Source organism: Perognathus longimembris, chromosome 5 (assembly GCF_023159225.1).
Source record: "Perognathus longimembris pacificus isolate PPM17 chromosome 5, ASM2315922v1, whole genome shotgun sequence".
Lineage (NCBI taxonomy): Eukaryota > Metazoa > Chordata > Mammalia > Rodentia > Heteromyidae > Perognathus > Perognathus longimembris.
Genome location: NC_063165.1, coordinates 37858837 through 37878948, shown reverse-complemented (window position 1 = coordinate 37878948; position 20112 = coordinate 37858837). Strand labels below are relative to the sequence as shown.

General features: G+C 33.8%; 1 protein-coding gene across 1 annotated transcript in view; it reads left to right on the top strand.

The window, feature by feature from the left end:
- Cip2a (cellular inhibitor of PP2A) overlaps positions 1–20112 on the top strand; it is a 34474-nt gene that overhangs the window by 3070 nt on the left and 11292 nt on the right. Inside the window, exons 2-13 of the mRNA XM_048346565.1 lie at positions 1221–1368; positions 3310–3422; positions 5082–5176; positions 5564–5660; positions 7757–7879; positions 8006–8151; positions 10688–10763; positions 13127–13345; positions 14072–14231; positions 15996–16137; positions 17870–17969; positions 19658–19776. Of these exons, the coding sequence (XP_048202522.1) occupies positions 1221–1368; positions 3310–3422; positions 5082–5176; positions 5564–5660; positions 7757–7879; positions 8006–8151; positions 10688–10763; positions 13127–13345; positions 14072–14231; positions 15996–16137; positions 17870–17969; positions 19658–19776 (1538 nt within the window). The remainder of the gene's footprint in view (positions 1–1220; positions 1369–3309; positions 3423–5081; positions 5177–5563; positions 5661–7756; positions 7880–8005; positions 8152–10687; positions 10764–13126; positions 13346–14071; positions 14232–15995; positions 16138–17869; positions 17970–19657; positions 19777–20112) is intronic.

The window sequence follows — 20112 nt, the reverse complement described above, 5'->3', positions numbered from 1 at the left end:
TCCTTCTTCAGACAGATTACAGGCAAGCATCAACATACCTGGCCATGGTTTTGATTTTTTTTTTTAACTTTTCTTTCTGTCTCTCATCTCACTTCTCTCTTCTCTCTCCTTCCTCTCTATCTCTGTCTCTGTCACCCTCTTGGAGGAAAGGAATTTGAAATGGAAATTCAAAAATATTAATTATAGCTTATCCAGGCTACATTTTTTTAAACTCTATTTTTTCCTCTATAATCTCATAGTTGTTGGACTCCTTTCTTCAGAATGAGCAGTCATATACTTATCCTTTGGGATTCATAGTCTTTTCTCAAAGAAAGTGAAATGAGTGCACTAGAATTCATTTTTAAAATAAACATTGGCTGTAGTGACATTTCCCTTTTTTATATTAGTAGTAGGGCTTGAACTCAGGACTGCACTCAGTGCTATACCACTTTGAGCCACATTTCCAATTGGTTCATTAGAGGAAAAAAAAACTGAAATCCAACTCTTTTTTTTTTGTTATTTATTTATTAATTAAAGAAAAGTTTTTTTTGACAAGGTGTTGTGCAAAAAGGGTACAGTTACATAGTAGGGCAGTGTGTACATTACTTGTGATATCTTACATCCTGTTTTTCTTTCCCTTCCCTAGGTTGGTAGACCTATATACAATATACAATGTACCAAGAACATATACAATAGCCACGTAGCCTATGAAAAAAATTCACCTAGGGCTTTAAATGTAATGTCGACAATAGACAATATGTCGACAATAGTCTTATATGAACGTACTTACATAGCTTTTGAGCAATTGTGATCCACTGAGAGGTCAATTTTTGACCTTTATATGTTGAGTAGTTGTTTGGTTTTAGTTACATAGTGTAGGGTCGCTGACCCAAACCTGTGGGAAAAACCATTTGACAAGAAGTTTTTGGTTTCACAGATCTGGTCTCTACTGTCTTCCCCCTCCCCCCACCTTAACACTCATATATCAGGGAGATCATGCCCCTTTGTTTTCTAGGCTTGTCTCGCTCAACATTATTTGTTCAAGTTCTGACCATTTCCCTGCGAATACCAATTGAAATCCAACTCTTTAACTAGAAAGGGAGGAATTAAGTAATCTCGAAGAGGATTATGTGAATTTTCCAAAACTAACTGTGACACTTTGGAAAAAAACAGTTTTTTATTTGAAATAAAGAAGAGAAGTAATTTTCCAACTCTAACAGACTTTAATGATCATTTTACAGGTAATTTCTGGACAAAAGCTCACACGACTGTTTACATCAAATCAGATTTTACCAAGTGAATGCTTGAGTTGCCTTGTAGAGCTACTTGAAGACCCAAATATAAGTGCTTCACTCATCTTAAGTATTATCAGTTTGCTGTCTCAACTAGGTAAGGCATTGGTGTTTCTTTATCAGATTTTGGAGGATTGTAAATTTAATACTTTTGAAAGTTCTGATTTAGCTATAGAGTCTGTTGGTTATTTGCATTCAAGGGATTTCTTAAGTGTAGAACTTATAAGAATTCAGCACTTTAAAAAATTACTACATATTATGAGTCTCTTACTATATAGTAATATTGTATATGTCATTTAAAAAATTATTCAATAACTTCAGTGTATACCAAAGATTCCATACAGAACAGAATGCACTCTAGAAAATGCTACTTTTGAATTTTAAAACAAAAAATATGTAGTTGGAATACCAGTATTGAATAATCCAGGCAGCAAATCATAACTACCAGTTAAGAAATTATCTTTCTGTTATCTTATTTGTATTTACATTATCCACATTGAACTTTTACATAAAGATTGGTGTTTTGTTTTTTTACCATATGTTTAGTTTTCATATATCCACTAAATAGTCCCCTTGATGTTTTCCCTTTGATTTGTGTGTGCAAAGAGGGGTGAAATGTTTGTGTATATTGCCAAAATTAAAATATAATTAGTGTAAAAAAAACCAAATCTCATCTACAAGTATTAAGCTGGAGCAGCATTTCTCAATTCAAATAGAAACTTTGTAAATCTGTGTTGTCCAGTAGAGCAGTAACATATAGATAAGAAGCATATGAAGTATTAGACCAAAGGACTAAAGCTTAAGTATTAAATAATCTAAATTTAAATAGTCACACATAGACTAGTAGCTACCAAGTTAGTTAGCACGGTTACAGAGGACCAAATAACATGAGCATGGTTTTTGTGTTATTTTTTTCCTATACTGGAGTTTTAACTTGAGGATGGTCGTGCTAAATAGGCTTACTGTTTCTTGAGCAAAGTCCTTTGTGGTTTTTTGTTGTTGTTATTTTTCAGATAGGTTATCATATTTAACAAGGGCCAGCACAATCTTCCTCCATATGGCCTCCCATGGAATCACAGACACTGGCCACCATGCCTGGCTTATTGTTAGAGTTGAGCTTTTCCTAATTTTTTTGCTCTGTCTCCCAAGTAGCTGGGATTACAGGCCTATACCAGAGTGCCTGTCCTTAAGAGCCATTATTCACATTGCCATCAACCTTCCTTATCATTTTCATTTGGAGGACAAAATGTCATTTAATGGCTTGGTACTTATCTTTCCAGATATTTGATCTTTGGTTGGTTAGTTTTGGCACAAATAAATAAGTGCAGCAAAGAAACAGACATTTCTTTCCATAACACAATTACAGGGATCATAACTTATCCAACCATTCTCCTGTTTTTCTAAGTTTTTGCTTTTACAGTCAGTACAATGAACATTTTAATGTTTATGCTTAATAAATTCCCCATAACATTTACAGTTCATTTTAAAATTTGTTAGCCATTATAGATATATCTTTCTAAAAATTGCTTTCCACAGACTTTTTCTTTCAACAAATTCCAATAGTGAGACTTATTAGTTACTTTCAACCTTTAAATGCATTTAAAAATTTGATTATCTTAAATTATTTTTTTAATTTAGCTAATAGACTTTATGTTGTAAAAGCTGTAAGGTTTATTAATGAAAAAAGTCCCAATAGTAATGTTGGGTTTGTTTAGCCAGCATCTCAGTATGTAGCTCAAGGAGGCCCAAGTGCTGGCTCAGGTTCCTGAGGGGTGGGTAGGTATGCGTAGCAGTGATCAGCTATAATCTTTTAAAAACAAAATATTTCTACAAATAAATGAAAATGAAGTTTTTTTTTATTTTTAGTCTATACAAAAAGTCACTTGAATGTTTAAATAGGAGAGCAGCAATAAAATATTTGTATTTTCATAATACTTCATTTTACTTATGTTTAAATGAATTAAAATTGTTTTATTTTTTGTTTAGGAAGATCATATATGAAAATGATATAATTTGTGCCATTTTGTTTTTGTTAAAGCTGTAGACAGTGAAACGAGAGATTGCCTTCAGAATACATACAATCTGAATATTGTGCTAGCGGGAGTAGTTTGTCGGAGCAACCCTGGCCAGAGTGATTCAGTATTTTTGCAGGTATATAGACTCATAGTATACTATCACTTAACATCTGTTCCGCTTTCCTTGTTTTCAGAAATTGATCATATTCTTTACAAACTACTAACTTATAGTGTCTATGATAGTATACCATTACATGAGGTAGGCACAATTTTTAATCACCATAAAAGTTTATGGAGAAGGAAACATCACACATACTGTACCATTGTTGATTAAACCAAATCTAAATCATAAGCACCTAAACTCATAAACACATATGGCTACACTTTGTAAACTCTTCATATCAAAGTTATAATTTCACATCTAGTCTCAACCCACTGAGGAAATATTCTACAAATATTAAAGCTTTGCTTATAGTATTAATACTGAAGCTTGAACCCAGGGCTCGTGCACTGCCCCGTGGCTTTTTCACTTGAGATAGGCATTCTACCACTTGAGCCATCTCCATTTCCTATTTTATTCAATATAAATTAAAAGCTCTTATGTCCATCATCACAAGTTGAGTCTAAAATATAATCACTTAAAAAATGTCACCAGTAACATACAATCTTAAAGATGATAAAATCTGAAAAATATCTTAACATTAGTTCAACCAGTGAGCGGGAGTGATGACTGTGCTAATAAGCTTTGTGTTGCTACATTTAAGTACCTGAGGAAATTCAGTTTATTCACAATTTTGTACGTTCATGAATATGGTGTCTGCATTACATCAGTTCTGAAAATGCCTTTCTGGATGTAGTCACATCATGGCAGATAGTACTGATGAGTGAATAATCAGATTTTGTACCAGGAACAAATCAGGCCAGACTTTGCTTCTTTACTAGAAAAGTACTTCATGGTTCCCTTGGTCTCAGGATCTTCCAGATGTTTCATCATTTCCACATAACCTTACCCTATGAATTAAGCCTTTAATCAAAGGAAATCCTAGACTGGATGCAACTAAGCCACATTCAGACCATTGCAATGACTGACTATGTTGTGTTTGAGAAAATAGTGTGTAGATTCTTAGTACTGTTACTGCTTTGTATATGATTAGAAAAACAAATTCAAGAAGTAGTATAGTTCTTGTCCTAAACTTTACCGTCTTAAATGATGACATGCTGAAAATATTTTTAATAGTTTATTGTTGTGAGCAGGCAGTATTTATTTTTTTATTTTTATTACCAAGGTCATGTACAGAGGGGTTAAAGTTACATATGTAAAGTAGTGAGTACATTTCTTGTCAAACTTGTTACCTCCTCCCTCATTTTTCTCCCACCATAACCCCTCCCCAGTTCCCTCCCCCCTGAGTTATACACTTACTTTACAATATATTGTCTTGTAAATATTGCTGTTGCATTGGTTTGTCTTTTACCCTTTTTCTCACCATTTTGATGTTCCCCTTCCCTTCCCTAAGTCACACAAACATATATACAATAGGTACCTAGGGTACCAGAATCAAATACAGTGACAACAGGGGCTAAACCATAGGGAAGATAACAAAAGAAAAAAGAAATAATTTCACATAGTATGTTAATAATAACAACAATGATGAACCACTTGTTTCCCTATCTTGGAGTTCATTTTGCTTAGCTTATGTAATCATATGTACATAGCTATTGAGCTATTGTGGAACAGGCAGTATTTTTCAAATATTTATATTTATATTTATATTTGTAATTCTTTTCTTATCCTCAGTGCATTCAACTCCTGCAGAGGTTGACATATAATGTCAAGATTTTCCATTCTGGTTCCAATATAGATGACTTAATTACATTCCTGATAGATCATATGTGAGTATTCAATCAAGTTTGTAAGCAGATAATTTATTACTTCTAAACTAAGATCATGTGATAGATGAATTTTTCTGACATAATTTTTTTTAATTTTAAAAAAGATTTACTCCTTTTAGATGATTTCAAGGATAAACTTTTGCTAAGTAACTTTAATTTTGTAACTACATTTGATGAAACAAAAAGTTTGTGGCAGAAAAATATGAAAGTGGATAAGATAATTTGGTTTTAAACATGAAAGAAATATTATTTAGGGTATGATTGTCTTCAAAGCTAGACTTCTTTTGCATGTAATCAAAATTACTATATCATTTTGATTGGTTTAGAATCAACTTAATATCTTTTGTCTTTTATTTTTCTTTAAACACAACACCATTGTAAAATAAGTCAGTCTTCGGAAGATGAATTAACAATGCCTTGTCTGGGATTACTGGCAAATCTTTGTCGGCATAATCTTTCTGTTCAAACATACATAAAGACTTTGGTAAGTTTATGATTTTCCTTTTGTTTTGGGTTATAATGGGTTTTATGATGAAGAAAATTTGTATATTTTCTTTTACTTAGAATCATTCAGCTGACCCATCAAAAATAACATGACTGACCTGTAAATAACTTGCCTTCCTATTGAAGACTAAATATTGAAAGACTAAATATGAAAAAAATATTGTTTTCTAAAACTTTTTCCTCTCTGTAATATCCCATTATTCATCACAAATAGTTATACAAAAGTTGCTAAGCTATTATGTACCTAATAGTAGGTAAGCATGTCGTTGGCAGTCTTATTTCCTTCATTCTTGTGTTTTCACAGTTAGCAGTGCAGCTTTTCTAGAAGGACTCATGAGCAAGTATCTAGTTTCAAATTCTAGTCCTTACAATAAATCAGGGGATACAAATGAGCTTAACTGTACCTTTGTGAACAATTACCCAGTTGTACAGTATCTTGAAGTTAAACTAAATATGATTTAATTTGTTCAACTGTTGCATTTTTCTGATCTTATTTTCAAATGGAGCCTATTTTGTACCAGGAAAAGATTTATAGAAAGGAAGAAAGCTGTGTGTGTAAAGGGGTAGGCTCATGCATTTTTTCTTTATAAAAGAAAAAAAAAAGCCTACTTAGAAACCTTTAAATATAATAAAGAGTAAGTATTTGTTCATTATTCCCTATCTAGTAATTTCATTACATTAAGATACTACCTGTCTATATTACATCAGTAATATATGAAAGTAGTCATCTCATACACCTCTTGAATGGTATCTAACGTCACATGGTAAAAAGTAAATGTGTGGGCTGGGAATATGGCCTAGTGGCAAGAGTGCTTGCCTCATATACATGAAGCCCTGGGTTCGATTCCCCAGCACCACATATATAGAAAATGGCCAGAAGTGGCGCTATGGCTCAAGTGTCATAGTGCTAGCCTTGAGCAAAAAGGAAGCCAGGGACAGTGCTCAGGCCCTGAGACCAAGGCCCAGGACTGGCAAAAAAAAAAAAAAAAAGTAAATGTGAAAACAGCTCCTTCCTCAAAATGTGTAGCACAAGACAGTCTCTAATTGACTGAATCATTTCTTCCTTTTTTATGTTCTGTTTTCTCTCTGCTACAGTTTGAGCTTGGGGGTTTCACACTTGCTAGGCTTGAGCCCTTTTGGGTTGGTGGTTTGTTATTTGGCTTTTTTTTTTTTTTTTTTTTTTCCAGTCCTGGGCTTGGACTCAGGGCCTGAGCACTCTCTGGCTTCTTTTTGCTCAAGGCTAGCACTCTAGCACTCTGCCACTTGAGTCACAGCGCCACTTCTGGCCATTTTCTACATATGTGGTGCTGAGGAATCGAACTCAGGGCTTCATGTATATGAGGCAAGCACTCTTGCCACTAGGCCATATTCCCAGCCCCTCAGGTAGGTTTTATAGATTTCCTAGGGTTAGCCTTTTACCATAATCCTCCTACCTATGTCTCCTTGTAGCTGGGATCACAGATGTAGACCACACTTATCTTATTTGTTGGGATGGTGTCCTCACCAAGTTTTTGGCTGACCTGTTTGTCCCCTTCTTATCTCTGCCTCCCAAGTAGTTGGGATTACAGGCGCAAACCATCTCTTCCAGCTTAAAATGTTAAAGCTTTTGCCGCAATGTTTAAGTCAACACTCTTTTTCCATTATGAATGTTGACACCCTGACATCTGTGAAATATTTATTGGAACATGAGAAAACTTAGTAAAAATTTACCTTTTATTTGGACACCTTTACCATTGCCATTTTCTTTCTTTATAAGAAGTGTGCTTTGAATTAATTTGTCTCTGTGCTAAACTTCTGTTTTCATTGGGAAATTGAAAATAGTTATACAGCATTTGAACTGCCTTAAAATTTTAACTATCAGTTTAATAGGTATGTTTATGTGTACAGTGCCTGCATCTTGATCAATCTACCCTTCCCTCACCAGTCTTAAAGCTTCCTATTTCCATTTTCATGTAGGTACAACAATCATTTGTTTAGAAGAATTGATGAATAGTTAGTGACCTTATCCATTCTATAAAGTACATGCTTTTTAAAATCAGAATGTAAAACATTATTTTTTTCTCTTTTTCCCCTCAGAACAATGTGAAATCTTTTTATCGCACTCTTATTACGTTTCTAGCACACAGTAGCTTAACTGTGGTTGTGTTTGCACTTTCAATATTGTCTAGTTTGACACTAAATGAAGAGGTAGGGGAAAAGGTAAGTATGACTTTTTTCTGTATAAAGTTAATTTCAAGTTTAAAAATCATTGAAGTTTTTTTAAAATATAGAATGGTATCATTTTACATTGTTTGTATAATGCATTTTTCCTAATTTTCTTTTAAGCTCTTCCATGCTCGAAACATTCATCAAACTTTTCAGTTAATATTTAATATTCTCATAAATGGTGATGGTACACTAACAAGAAAGTATTCAGTTGACCTATTAATGGATCTCCTTAAGAATCCTAAAATTGCCGATTATCTTACCAGGTATGACTCACTTCAGCAAATTTAGAAATTTTCCTTTTTATTTTTTAAACTAAGATATATTTTGTTGAATAAACAACATTTTTTTTGCTACAGTAGACTTAGATTTTACTGATTCTTAGTAAACTCAACCAGAATGTTATGATGATTTTATTCCCATTCATTTTCTTTTCCTGATCTGAAATATTAAAATGTAACTTTAAGGGTGTTTAAGAGTGTATGTGTGGATGTGTGAACACAGACTTAAGTCTTAGATTAGTAGGATTGTATCATTCTGTAAAATATATACATCTTAAGATCAACTGATAATTATTTTCCAAAGAACTCATGTTTTTTTGCATCTTAAGTTAAATTTTCTCAGTGCTTAAGCTACTTTGTAGTCCTAAATTATAGAATTACTGAAGTAGTTTCAAAGAGTTAATTTGCCTCATTATTCACAAATAAGAGCAATTACTGGGGCTGGGAATGTGGCCTAGTGGCAAGAGTGCTTGCCTCAATACATGACACCCTGGCTTTGATTCCTCAGCACCACATATATAGAAAAGGCTAGAAGTGGCACTGTGGCTCAAGTGGTAGAGTGCTAGCCTGAGCAAAAAGAAGCCAGGGACAGTGCTCAGGCCCTGAGTTCAAGGCCCCAGACTGGCCAAAAAAAAAAAAAAAGAGCAATTACTGAGCTACTACTATCATGAGATACTGGGAGAGAATGGAGTCTTAGCAGTATGAGATTGTAAAGGTAGTCCTTAATCTTTAAGAAACAGCATCAAGGTTTAAAAAGTTAAGCTAAGGACAAGGGCAAAAATTAATCACTATGGTATGGTATTAAAATTTTGGTATGATATGGTATTAAAAGTTTACAAAGTCAATGAGTAACACTAATATTTCACTTCTTTTATCTGCCCCATCTTCTCTGTTTCCCACTACCCACGAGTGTATGTTCTGGCTGCCAAGATAGTGTTAAATAGCCTTGAATGAGATTGAAAAAATGTTTTGGACATACCTTTCTAGGTTCTAGGAGACCTGAAAAATGATCAGTACGAGATTGCTAATTGCTGATTAAATCTCAGTTGCATTTTTTTTCTATATGCAAACTAAAACCCAAGAATCACTGCTAGCTAAGTCTTCTCACTTTGCTGTTATACTTAATCATCAACTCTGTTTTGCAGTCTAACTTAATTCCCCAATCAAAGCTTGAAAAGATCATGCATTTTTTTTTTCTGGTCCAGTCTACTTATAGTTATTCTTATTCAGCTTTATTCTCATTTCCCTTATTAGCTCTTTCAGACATTTGTTGCTTCCTCTTGTCACCGTGCATGCAGAAGATGGCTTTATCTTTGTTTTACACATAAATTTAAAAAACATGAAAACAATCTCATCTGATTGGAGATTGCTCAAATCTATTTTCCTCCGCAAATTTGCTTATTTTTTAAAAATTGCCTTTAAGTAATTGTGCAAAGGAGTTGCCATTTAATAAGACAGTTTATGAATGTAATGCATCTTTATCAGTGTCATTTCTTGTACTTTTTTTTTTTTTTTTTGGCCAGTCCTGGGCCTTGGACTCAGGGCCTGAGCACTGTCCCTGGCTTCCTTTTGCTCAAGGCTAGCACTCTGCCACTTGAGCCACAGCGCCACTTCTGGCCGTTTTCTGTAAATGTGGTGCTGGGGAATTGAACCCAGGGCCTCATGTATATGAGGCACGCACTCTTGCCACTAGGCCATATCCCCAGCCCCATTTCTTGTACTTTTATTAATCTTAGTTCTTTCCTTGTTTTCATTTTGTTTCTTCATTATTATTTCAATATTATTTACATAGTAATCTGTCCTATTTTCAGCTGATTTCCCCTGTCAGTACCTACCATTCAATTGTCTCTTTCCTTTTACTTCTACTTTCAGGTCTTTAAAAAAATGTTTAATTGCTTTTAAAAGTGAATATCCCAATTTTCACTCTAAACCAGAGTTTTGCCAACGTCTCAAGTTTATTTTTGCTATCTTCTTTTTTTTTTAATTATTTGATACAATGAGTAGACCCCATGAGACTCAGTAACTACGTAACTTATTAACCTATTCCTATACCCTTGAATTCTTTTTAAGAAATTGAGCACAATCTATTAAACATATAAGACAGTTGACATACTAAAAACTTCCATGACTCAATTTATTTTCTCATGGGTGATTGTGTTTTGGTAAATGAATAAGCTGCTGTATATATAAAACAGTGTAGTAAGAACACATTCCAGATTTTAAATACAGATAATTCTCAACTTCATGAATTTTCAGCTTTACAAAAAATGGTGCAAATGCCATACATTTAGCTGTAACTGTGGTTCAAGACCTGAATTTTTATCTCCTGAGCTAGTAATATGTAGTACAATACTTTCTCATAGTAGTAGGCAGTGACCAGAAGTTGTACCTTCCAGTCAGCCATAGATTATGATGATTGGTAGATTGATTGGGTTGTTTTTTTATCTTATGAGTAAATACATTTATATATCAACTTTGTAAATACCATCTTATGATATACTTTTTAAAATTTGAAACCTAGGTATGAACACTTTTCTTCATGTCTTAATCAAGTATTAGGTCTTCTTAATGGGAAAGATCCTGATTCTTCTTCAAAGGTATGTAAAACCATGATATTTTATTTTACAGTTTTAAAAAACTAATGTGCAAAAATCTTTAAGTGCACTGCTCTCTGAATAATGAAAACCAAATGCAGTTGTATATCCTATATTGAGATCAGAATAAAATGTCATAATTCCTCTAGAACCTTTTAATCAACACCTACCCTTTTCTGACTTTTCTTTGTTCTAAGTCTCAATCTTGGTAAGTGAAATGTAACCTTTTGTGTGTCTTCAACACAAAATACTCTTTTTCAACATTAGGGTATGAAATTCACCTGTTTTACATATAACTTTTAGATTCTTTTTTGTTTGTGAATATTGACTATTAAGAATATTCTTGGGGCTGGGGATATGGCCTAGTGGCTAGAGTGCTTGCCTCGTATACATGAGGCCCTGGGTTCGATTCCCCAGCACCCACATATACAGAAAAATGGCCAGAAGTGGCATTGTGGCTCAAGTGGCAGAGTGCTAGCCTTGAGCAAAGGAGAAGCCAGGGACAGTGCTCAGGCCCTGAGTCCAAGCCCCAGGACTGGCAAAAAAAAAAAAGAATATTCTTATTTTTTTCTGCACATTGTGGTGAGCTTATGAACATGTTTTACCAATGTAGCTAGGCTTGCAATTGTTGAGTCACACAATCTTTTCCAATAAGACCTAATAAAGAGAGCTTCATTAGCTACTATGGAACAGTTTACCAAAGGGTTTGGTTTATTTGCATTTGAGGGCTTGTTTATTCTGCATCTTTGTCAGTATTGGGTATTTCCAGGTTATTTAGTCATTCAAATGTTTAAAATTAGTATTGCATTATAGTTAAAGCTTGTATTTCCTTAACAATAACTAGTGGTTAATACTTTTTCACATTCATTAACCATATTTGAAATATTTATGTGTATTTTTGATAGACTATAATATTTAAATATAAATATTTGAATTATATATGTTCTCTAACTTTTATATTTTGTGGAATTATCTTCTGTCCTGAGTTGCCTTTGTCACTCATTTAATGTTGTCTTGATTTTAATGCAGCTTAATTCCTGCTTTAATAATACTTTCTTATTGTTTTGTTTTTGGTAGTGGTGAGGATTAGACTCAGGGCCTTAAGCTTGCTAGGCAGGTATGCTACCATTTGAGTCATAATGACCCCAGATTTAACTTTTGTATCTGATTTAAGAAATCTATATATACTCCAAATGCAAGAAATGAACTCCTGTGTTTTATAGTAATTTTTCTTTTTTTTTTTTCTTTTTTTTTTTGGCCAGTCCTGGGCTTGGACTCAGGGCCTGAGCACTGTCCCTGGCTTCTTTTTGCTCAAGGCTAGCACTCTGCCACCTGAGCCACAGTGCCCCTTCTGGCCATTTTCCGTGTATGTGGTGCTGGGGAATCGAACCCAGGGCTTCATGTATACAAGGCAAGCGCTCTTGCCACTAGGCCATATCCCCAGCCCCTATAGTAATTTTTCTGTGTAGAACTATAATCCATCTACAATTTAATTTATGTCTGATATGAAGTTGGACTTTTGTTTCAAGCTAGACTTTCATCTAGCAATATTTACAGAAGGAAAAAATTTAAAACATTGTGTTTAGTATTGTATAGTATTGATGATATAGTTATTGATGAACTAGCCTAGTAAGACAAGAACAGTGAATACATATTACAGGAATTAGGAAAGAAGATTAAAAAAAAACCTTACTATTTACAGAGCATTGTGACTATAGAGTATCTAAAATCTGTAGAACCTTGTGTTAACAACTGGCAGACTGTTAGATCAATGCCTATATATACACTTTATTTATATTTTTGAGACCATTAAATAGGTGAGTTTTTCTTTTAATGATGCCATTTAACTGATTTTTTTTTTTTTTGTTTAAGTCAAGAGGTGAGGGCAGAAATCCAGCAGAACACATGCAACGCCTCCATTGTGAAACTGTAAAATACTGAGCACAAGAAAAGACCCTTTAAGTACATGCAGACAGACATGGAAGAGTTTACAATATTTAGTCAAGCAAAATTCAGCAAACTTTATTTTGTTTTGGGTTTGGTTTGGTGGTCTTTGTTTATATGTCTGTTTTCAGTGCAGGTCCTCATGCATAGTGTGAAAGCACTTTTCCATTGAACTCAATCTACCCAACCCCACTTTTGTATCTTACAGTATGCTTTACGATAATTTTTTACTTTTAGGATACAGCATGTATTCACAATCCCAATTTGATTTTTTAGATGGTTTGTCATTTTACAAACAATGTGTGTTTTTGTAATTACTACAAAGGAGCATTAGTAGTTAAAATGTATAACATTTTTAGCCTTATCATTTGTATATTAGTGTCTAGTAAAATTGAAATTTAATGAAAACTTTATGTTGACAGGTTTTAGAGTTACTTCTTGCCTTCTGTTCAGTAACTCAGCTGCGCCATGTTCTAAGTCAGATTATGTTTGAACAATCTTCCTCTGGCAACAGCATTGTGGGAAGCCGTTCTAAGTCTTTAGAACCTACTGTAGCTCTTCTTCGTTGGTTAAGCCAACCCTTGGATGGGTCAGAAAACTGTTCTGCCTTAACATTGGAGTTGTTCAAGGAACTATTTGAGGTAATACGGTTGTAGAACATTGACTCTTCTACTTTTGCAACTCTTAAGTTAACATTTTTCATAAAAAGCTTGTTTAATATTTAAAAAAAACACCCATAGTAAATTTCCAATTGTTCATACATAGGAAAATTCCTGATATTAACAGTTGAACTACTGTCATTTAGCTACTGCTAAAATTGTATGTGGTAGTATTTTCCCTATTTTGTTGTGTAGCTTGTATATATTGGTTTCTGAATAGTAAGTAAAGATCCTAACTACGTATTTATGGTGTTGTATGATTATCATTGCAGTAGCTACATTCTGTTTCTATCTCAATAGATGTTATTGTCTGTTTTTGTTAGTTGTTAAACGGCTTATGATAAAATGTTGAAATTAGTAAAATGGAGAGGAACATACTAGAGAATGTGCTAGGCCAGGATGAGAAATCACCACAGTCTAAAGGATTCTGCCATTTTGGCAATTTGGTAGTCTCTGCTATTCTTCCTGATTTTTTTTACTTGTCTAGCCTATCTTGGTCGTCCGTAAAATTGTTATATTATTAAATTTCAGTGAAATTTAAACACCATCAGGGTGTTGAAGACTGGATAAATAACTTAAAAGTGAAAAGTAAGTGAAGTATTGAAGTAAATACAAGAAGTTTAAAGGGAGGTGACAACTCAATAATGACTGCTTTATCTTGTGTAGTCCATCTTTATTTTCAATCTTTCCTGCTGTGTCCTTCTTCAGGATGTCATAGACACTACTAACTGTGCCTCAGCTGACCGTTTCGTTACCCTACTACTGCCTACGGTCCTGGATCAGCTTCAGTTCACAGAACAAAGTCTGGATGATTCCTTAATAAGAAAAAAATGTGAGCGGATGGTGAAAGCTATTGAAGTTTTATTAAATATCCTTTACTGTCATAACTATGGGAACTATACTTCTCCCTTCGTATTGCATTTTATCTTCTATTTTGCCACTTCTCTGTATCTCATCTGTTTAGAAATAATGAAATAAATCTCAATGAAGAGTTTCTAAAAAATTACCTAGACTTTTTTTCACCCTCATTTTTTTCTGTATAAAACTTTAAAGTACATTTTAAGAAATACTTATTAATATTTTTCTTTGAGTTGTTCAGAGAACAAGGTCAGGGACTAACACAACAATCACTAAACCACTGAGAATCTCCCCAACACAAGAATAGCTTTTTATACTTGATTTCAACATTTTTCTGAGTTTAAAATTTGGAGGCCTCTTCTAAACTGCCTCTAGTATTATCCTTATTAGTCTTTTCCTTTTGATGCCAGTTACCACTGCATGATTAATTCTTCCTCTCTTAGGTAGAATATATCAGTGAATAAAAAGTGTTGTTAGATTTGTCATTATTTCATCTACTTTGTTCAACCTTGTGTTTTTAAAAAACTCTCCATGAATATTCTAATAGAGAGGAAATATATCATACTTGATTATAAGAAAGACAAATATATCAACATAAAAAACTTTGAATACAATTAGTTTCCCAGCCTCTGTACCCTGATTCTCAATTCTTAAGTGTATTTGCTTTTTCTAGGTTACTAATTCCAAGTTGTGGAGAAGTCCAAGTTCCAAGTTTTAAATATTTCTAGTAACTTTAAACCCTCTCTCACTGAGGGCAAGGGACAATACCATATTGAGATTTCTTAAATTTACCTGATCACCTTTCTTTCTCAGAGAAACAAGATTAGGCAAACTACTTCTTTTGTCTATCTTCTGGGCATCTCTTTTCCTCTCATTTTCCTTTACAGCACTCTTAACCCTGGCTTGATATTAGAATGAATAAAACAAGAGAGACACAAGAATCTTCCACAAATTCTAAAGTAATTGGGACAATTTGAAACCAGGATATTCTTTGTGTGGTCTCTCTCTCTCTCTCTCTCTCTCTCTCTCTCTCTCTCTCTCTCTCTCTCTCTCTCTCTCTCTCTCTCTGTGTGTGTGTGTGTGTGTGTGTGAATATGGATTGTTTAATCTACATAGATGATTTTAACATGTAGCCAAAGTTGATCACTGCTGTATAGACACAGGATTTTCTGCTTGACCTTACTCAGATCGTTGATTATTTTATGGCATCCACACTGGGTTTGAATTTAGGTCCTTCCTTTTATTAAGCAGTCGTTCTTATTACAGAGCCACATCTACAATCCTAATTTTTGCTTGTTACTTTTGATACAAGGTCCTGTCTTCCACTTCACAATAGCTACAATAAAAGGCACATGCCACCACTTTTCCTGGTCTGGCCTTATAACATTAGCCCAATAAATAACTTCCCCAGTAGCTAGATTTAGGTATTTAACTTAGCCCTTTTTTAATGATACATACTCTGACTTACCAAATTTTAGGAAAATCCCTGACTGCAACCAGTATTTACTTAAAGTACAATGAGTACTAACAAAAATGGAACATCCAGTGATCTCTTCTGTGTTTCTGGTATGAAACCACTTCTTGACATTCATCACTAATAATGCTCCATTTCCAGTGCTATAACCTACCATTGAGTAAATATACTTGTAATTATACTGGGTTATGATGTTGGGTTGATCTATATTAAATTACCTTGAATGTTATAAACTATTATCAAACATAAATTATTTGGGGAATCTTTTTATTTGTATGTGTGAATCTTAACAAAGCTTACCTCTATGTGGAGACGACACTCTCAAAATGCGGATTGCAGAAGTTCTGACTACTACTAAGTGTACCACTCTGATAGAACAACAGTTTACATACGGCAAGATTGACCTGGGGTTTGGAACCAAAGTAGCAGATTCTGAATTATGGTGAGTATTCAAAATCGAAATTACAAGATGGTGAAATGCAGTAAAATTTTTCAAATGTAGTTTCATCTTTTAAGATTTATACTTTGGTTATGTTCTAGTAGCTCAAGAAATAGCCAAGATTTAAACAAACATCATATATAAATAATACATTTTTTAATTAAAAATTATTTAATGGATAGATTGTGTACTTTTGAAGAAAGGTTTTTTTGTGTGTGTTTTTTTTTGGCCAGTCCTGGGCCTTGGACTCAGGGCCTGAGCACTGTCCCTGTCCTCTTCTTGCTTAAGGCTAGCACTTGAGCCACAGCACCCCCTCTGGCCTTTTTCCATATATGTGGTGCTGGGGAATCGAACTGAGAGCTTCATGTGTAGGAGGCAAGTACTCTTGCCACTAGGCCATACTCCCAGCCCTAAAGAAAGGTTTTAACTGACTTGTTTTATCTTTTGGGATTCTTTGACTGTGGGGGGTATGGGGAGAGAGACATGATATCTACTTTTTTTTTTTTTTTTTTTTTGGAACTTGTTTTTTTTTGGTCAGTCTTCAGGCTTGAACTTAGGGCCAGGGCACTGTTCCTAACTGAGCCTCTTGTGCTCAGGACTAGTGCTCTACCACTTGAGCCACAGTACCACTTCTGGCTTTTTCTAAGTAGTTTTTGAAGGTAAGAGTCTCATGGTCTTTAATGTCCCAGCTGCCTTTCAACCTCAAAGATCTCAGTCTCCTGAGTAGTTAGGATTATAAGCATGAGCAACCAGTGCCCAACTGAAACTTATTTTTGCCATTACTTCAGTAATTTAATTTTTTGTTCAGTTCATTTTCAAATTTTAAATAAAAAAAATTTTTATTATAAGAAAATCAATCACTGCCAAAATTTTCTTAACAGTAATGGCTTTTTTTTCCTTAGTGTGTCAGGCATTAGAAAGGTGGATTTTCATGATAGTAGAGACATTTTTTGTGCTTTTTGAATTAAGTCCATCTAGTAAATAATCACTGACAACCTGGTAAGTGTTGAATACTATAATTCCTTCTCATTTACATAGAGACCTTAATTATCAGCAATTGTGTTTCTCAAGAACAAAGATTCTTTTTATACTCTTGCTTCAGGTACATAGCTTAGCGTAATTCTTATACTAATTTTTATGTGTTCTTTATTGCTTAATGATATTCTGTGTTGTTGATATTGTAATGTTTAAACTAAGTATTAATGGATCCTTTAATACTTCAGTACTTTTACCTACTTGAAGCAGAAAGTTTGTGTTTGAAAGTGGAAAAAGGAGTACTATATGAATTTTAACTATTGTATTAAGCTCATGCCTGTAATCCTTAACTACTTGGAAGGTTGAGATCTGAAAATTAAGGTTTGAAGCCTGCCTAGGAAGACATATCCAATAGACTTTTATCTCCAATTAACTTAAAAAATTAGAACTTGAGGTGTGGTTCAAGTGCTAATGTTAAGTCAATGAGGAAATTAAGCCAATTGAGAGTTCAAGGCCCAGAGTTCAAGGCTCAGAAACAGCACATATGCATGCACACACACACACACACTCATACACATTCTCACACACACACACACACACACACACACACACAACCCTTAGACTATTAAGGCTAGTATATTCTTTTTAGTATTGAATTCCAAGAATGTATTTTTTATTCTCAGAAAGAATCATATTCTGTTTTCTTGAGTTTAAAAACAAGTTGTTGAGTTATTTAATTTAGATATGGCTTTTCTTAAAGCAAACTTGCTGCTGATGTAATTTTGAAAACTCTTGATTTGATGAACAAGCTTAAACAGTTGGTTCCTGGCATGGAAGTAAGCTTCTACAAAATCCTTCAAGTAAGTTTTAAAATTTTCATACATTGAAGAGTATTCCTTTGTAAATGGTTTCTGGCAAATTGTTTTTATATCTTAAATATTTCAATGATATTTCTCTTAGACTTGTTCATCAGAGGACAATGTAAACAAACATGCTACCTGTCTTCAGTAGTTACAAGTCTTCATTGTACAGTTGTTTTTACATACTGTTACAGAAAACTGAATGTAAACTGTTTCTGATCCCAAGTTACAGAACATTCATAGTATATTGTTTTCACAGCTTTTCCTATTCTGATAAACTTGCAGGTTTGTTCATTTGCTTTTATTGGTTTTGAGAAGAGGCTAGTGTTTTCTTTATAGAGTTTTTTGTGTTTTTTTTTTCAATCAGGGTTGTTGAAATATATTCATAGATAGAAAGAACATGATTGTGAATGCCAGTGAGATCAGAGGGACTATGCAAAACATAGCTAGCTCACATGTTGTATTGATAATAGCTATAGGAAAAGAGGTTTAGATGTTATCATGACTAACTTGATAGGCTTAATTTAAAGATGTAATTGGTTCATATTGTTGTCCTATTTATTATTGTTGTTATTATCTCTAAGGTACTAGAGCAGAAGCACATGGCTTGAGCATGCTGGGCAAGCACTCCACTGCTGAGCTGTACCTCAGCCTTTGTTTACTATTATACACTCTGGGAATAGAGTGTTAGCAGAGGAAGGTTGGCTTTATAGATAGAAAAGAGGCTGAAGGACAGAGAAGTGAAACACAACTATATTGATCATTTCAGTTCCTTTATGGGTCTGAAACAGAGGAGGCTCAAACTATGCTACTGTTTTTGTTTTGCTTTTGGAAAACTGAACAGATGTGATTCATAGCCAAAATAACTTCATTTGGGTTTGAGCTGTTCTTCTGGGGCCCAGTTCAGGATTTAACATGTCTGTTAATAGATATAACACCTGCCTTGTAATAGGTATTTTAATTAATATTTTTGCTGAAATACATTTAATAACTTGGCAGAGATGATTATAATGAATGTATAAACTGGGTAGAAGACAAAACTGAACCCTTAAACAGGGGCCATGTGTACAATTTGAGAATATAATATTTAAAACGTCATTTCAAAATTTATATACCAATGACTAGTGAATGTAAGTTTGAATGAGAGTAATTTCTCCTTTTGGATTTCAATTTCTTTCATAAACTTAATAATGATCCTCTTTTCTGAGAGGAGTTGTGAAGACTAAGACCTGCCAAAAAATATGTTCTGGTTCTGTGGTACTGAATTATATTTGCATATGTACAAGGAACTTAACATTTTAATTATAGAGAAGTGATTTATATTAATATATTCTATAATAAGGATGTTTTACAAAGAATTGAGTCTAAAATCTTTTTGTGAAATTATAGACCTTTTTCATAGAAGATGATTTCAATTTTATAGTGCTATATAAAATCTTCACTGACATGAAGAACCTGTAAGTTCTTCAAAATATTTAAGATTGTCAACATAGGCGTAGTTGAAAATATTTAAAACTTTTATTGGACTTATTTTTAAGCTAGTGCTTATACTGATTGCATCACAATGTATGCAAGAAAGTAAAGTGTAATGATACATTCAAACATGAGACAGAAACATTTTGGAGTTTTCTGTATTCTAGAGACTTGATACTCTTTGCCTCTTGTTTTTTGGTTTGTGATTTGCTTAGGATCCACGTTTGATTACTCCATTGGCTTTTGCTTTAACGTCAGATAACAGAGAACAAGTACAGTCTGGACTGGGAATATTATTGGAAGCAGCTCCGCTTCCAGATTTTCCTGCGTTAGTGTGAGTTGTAATCATTTGCAATATATATTTGTCATATTGGGACATTGTGCTGTGTCTTCAGTAATCCTCAACATACCTTAGTAAATTGGTAAAGTGAAGATTTCATTTTATCAGTAAAATGAAATAAAATAAAATTTTGATTCCTGTACCTAAGAAGGCAAGTCCAAGGAAAGGGTAGATCAAGGTAGTTAAATGTGTTATCCAGGTACTATTTTTCTCTTTCTCTTAGCCATCACTTTTTTTTTTTTTGGCCAGTCCTGGGCCTTGGACTCAGGGCCTGAGCACTGTCCCTGGTTTCTTCCCGCTCAAGGCTAGCACTCCGCCACTTGAGCCACA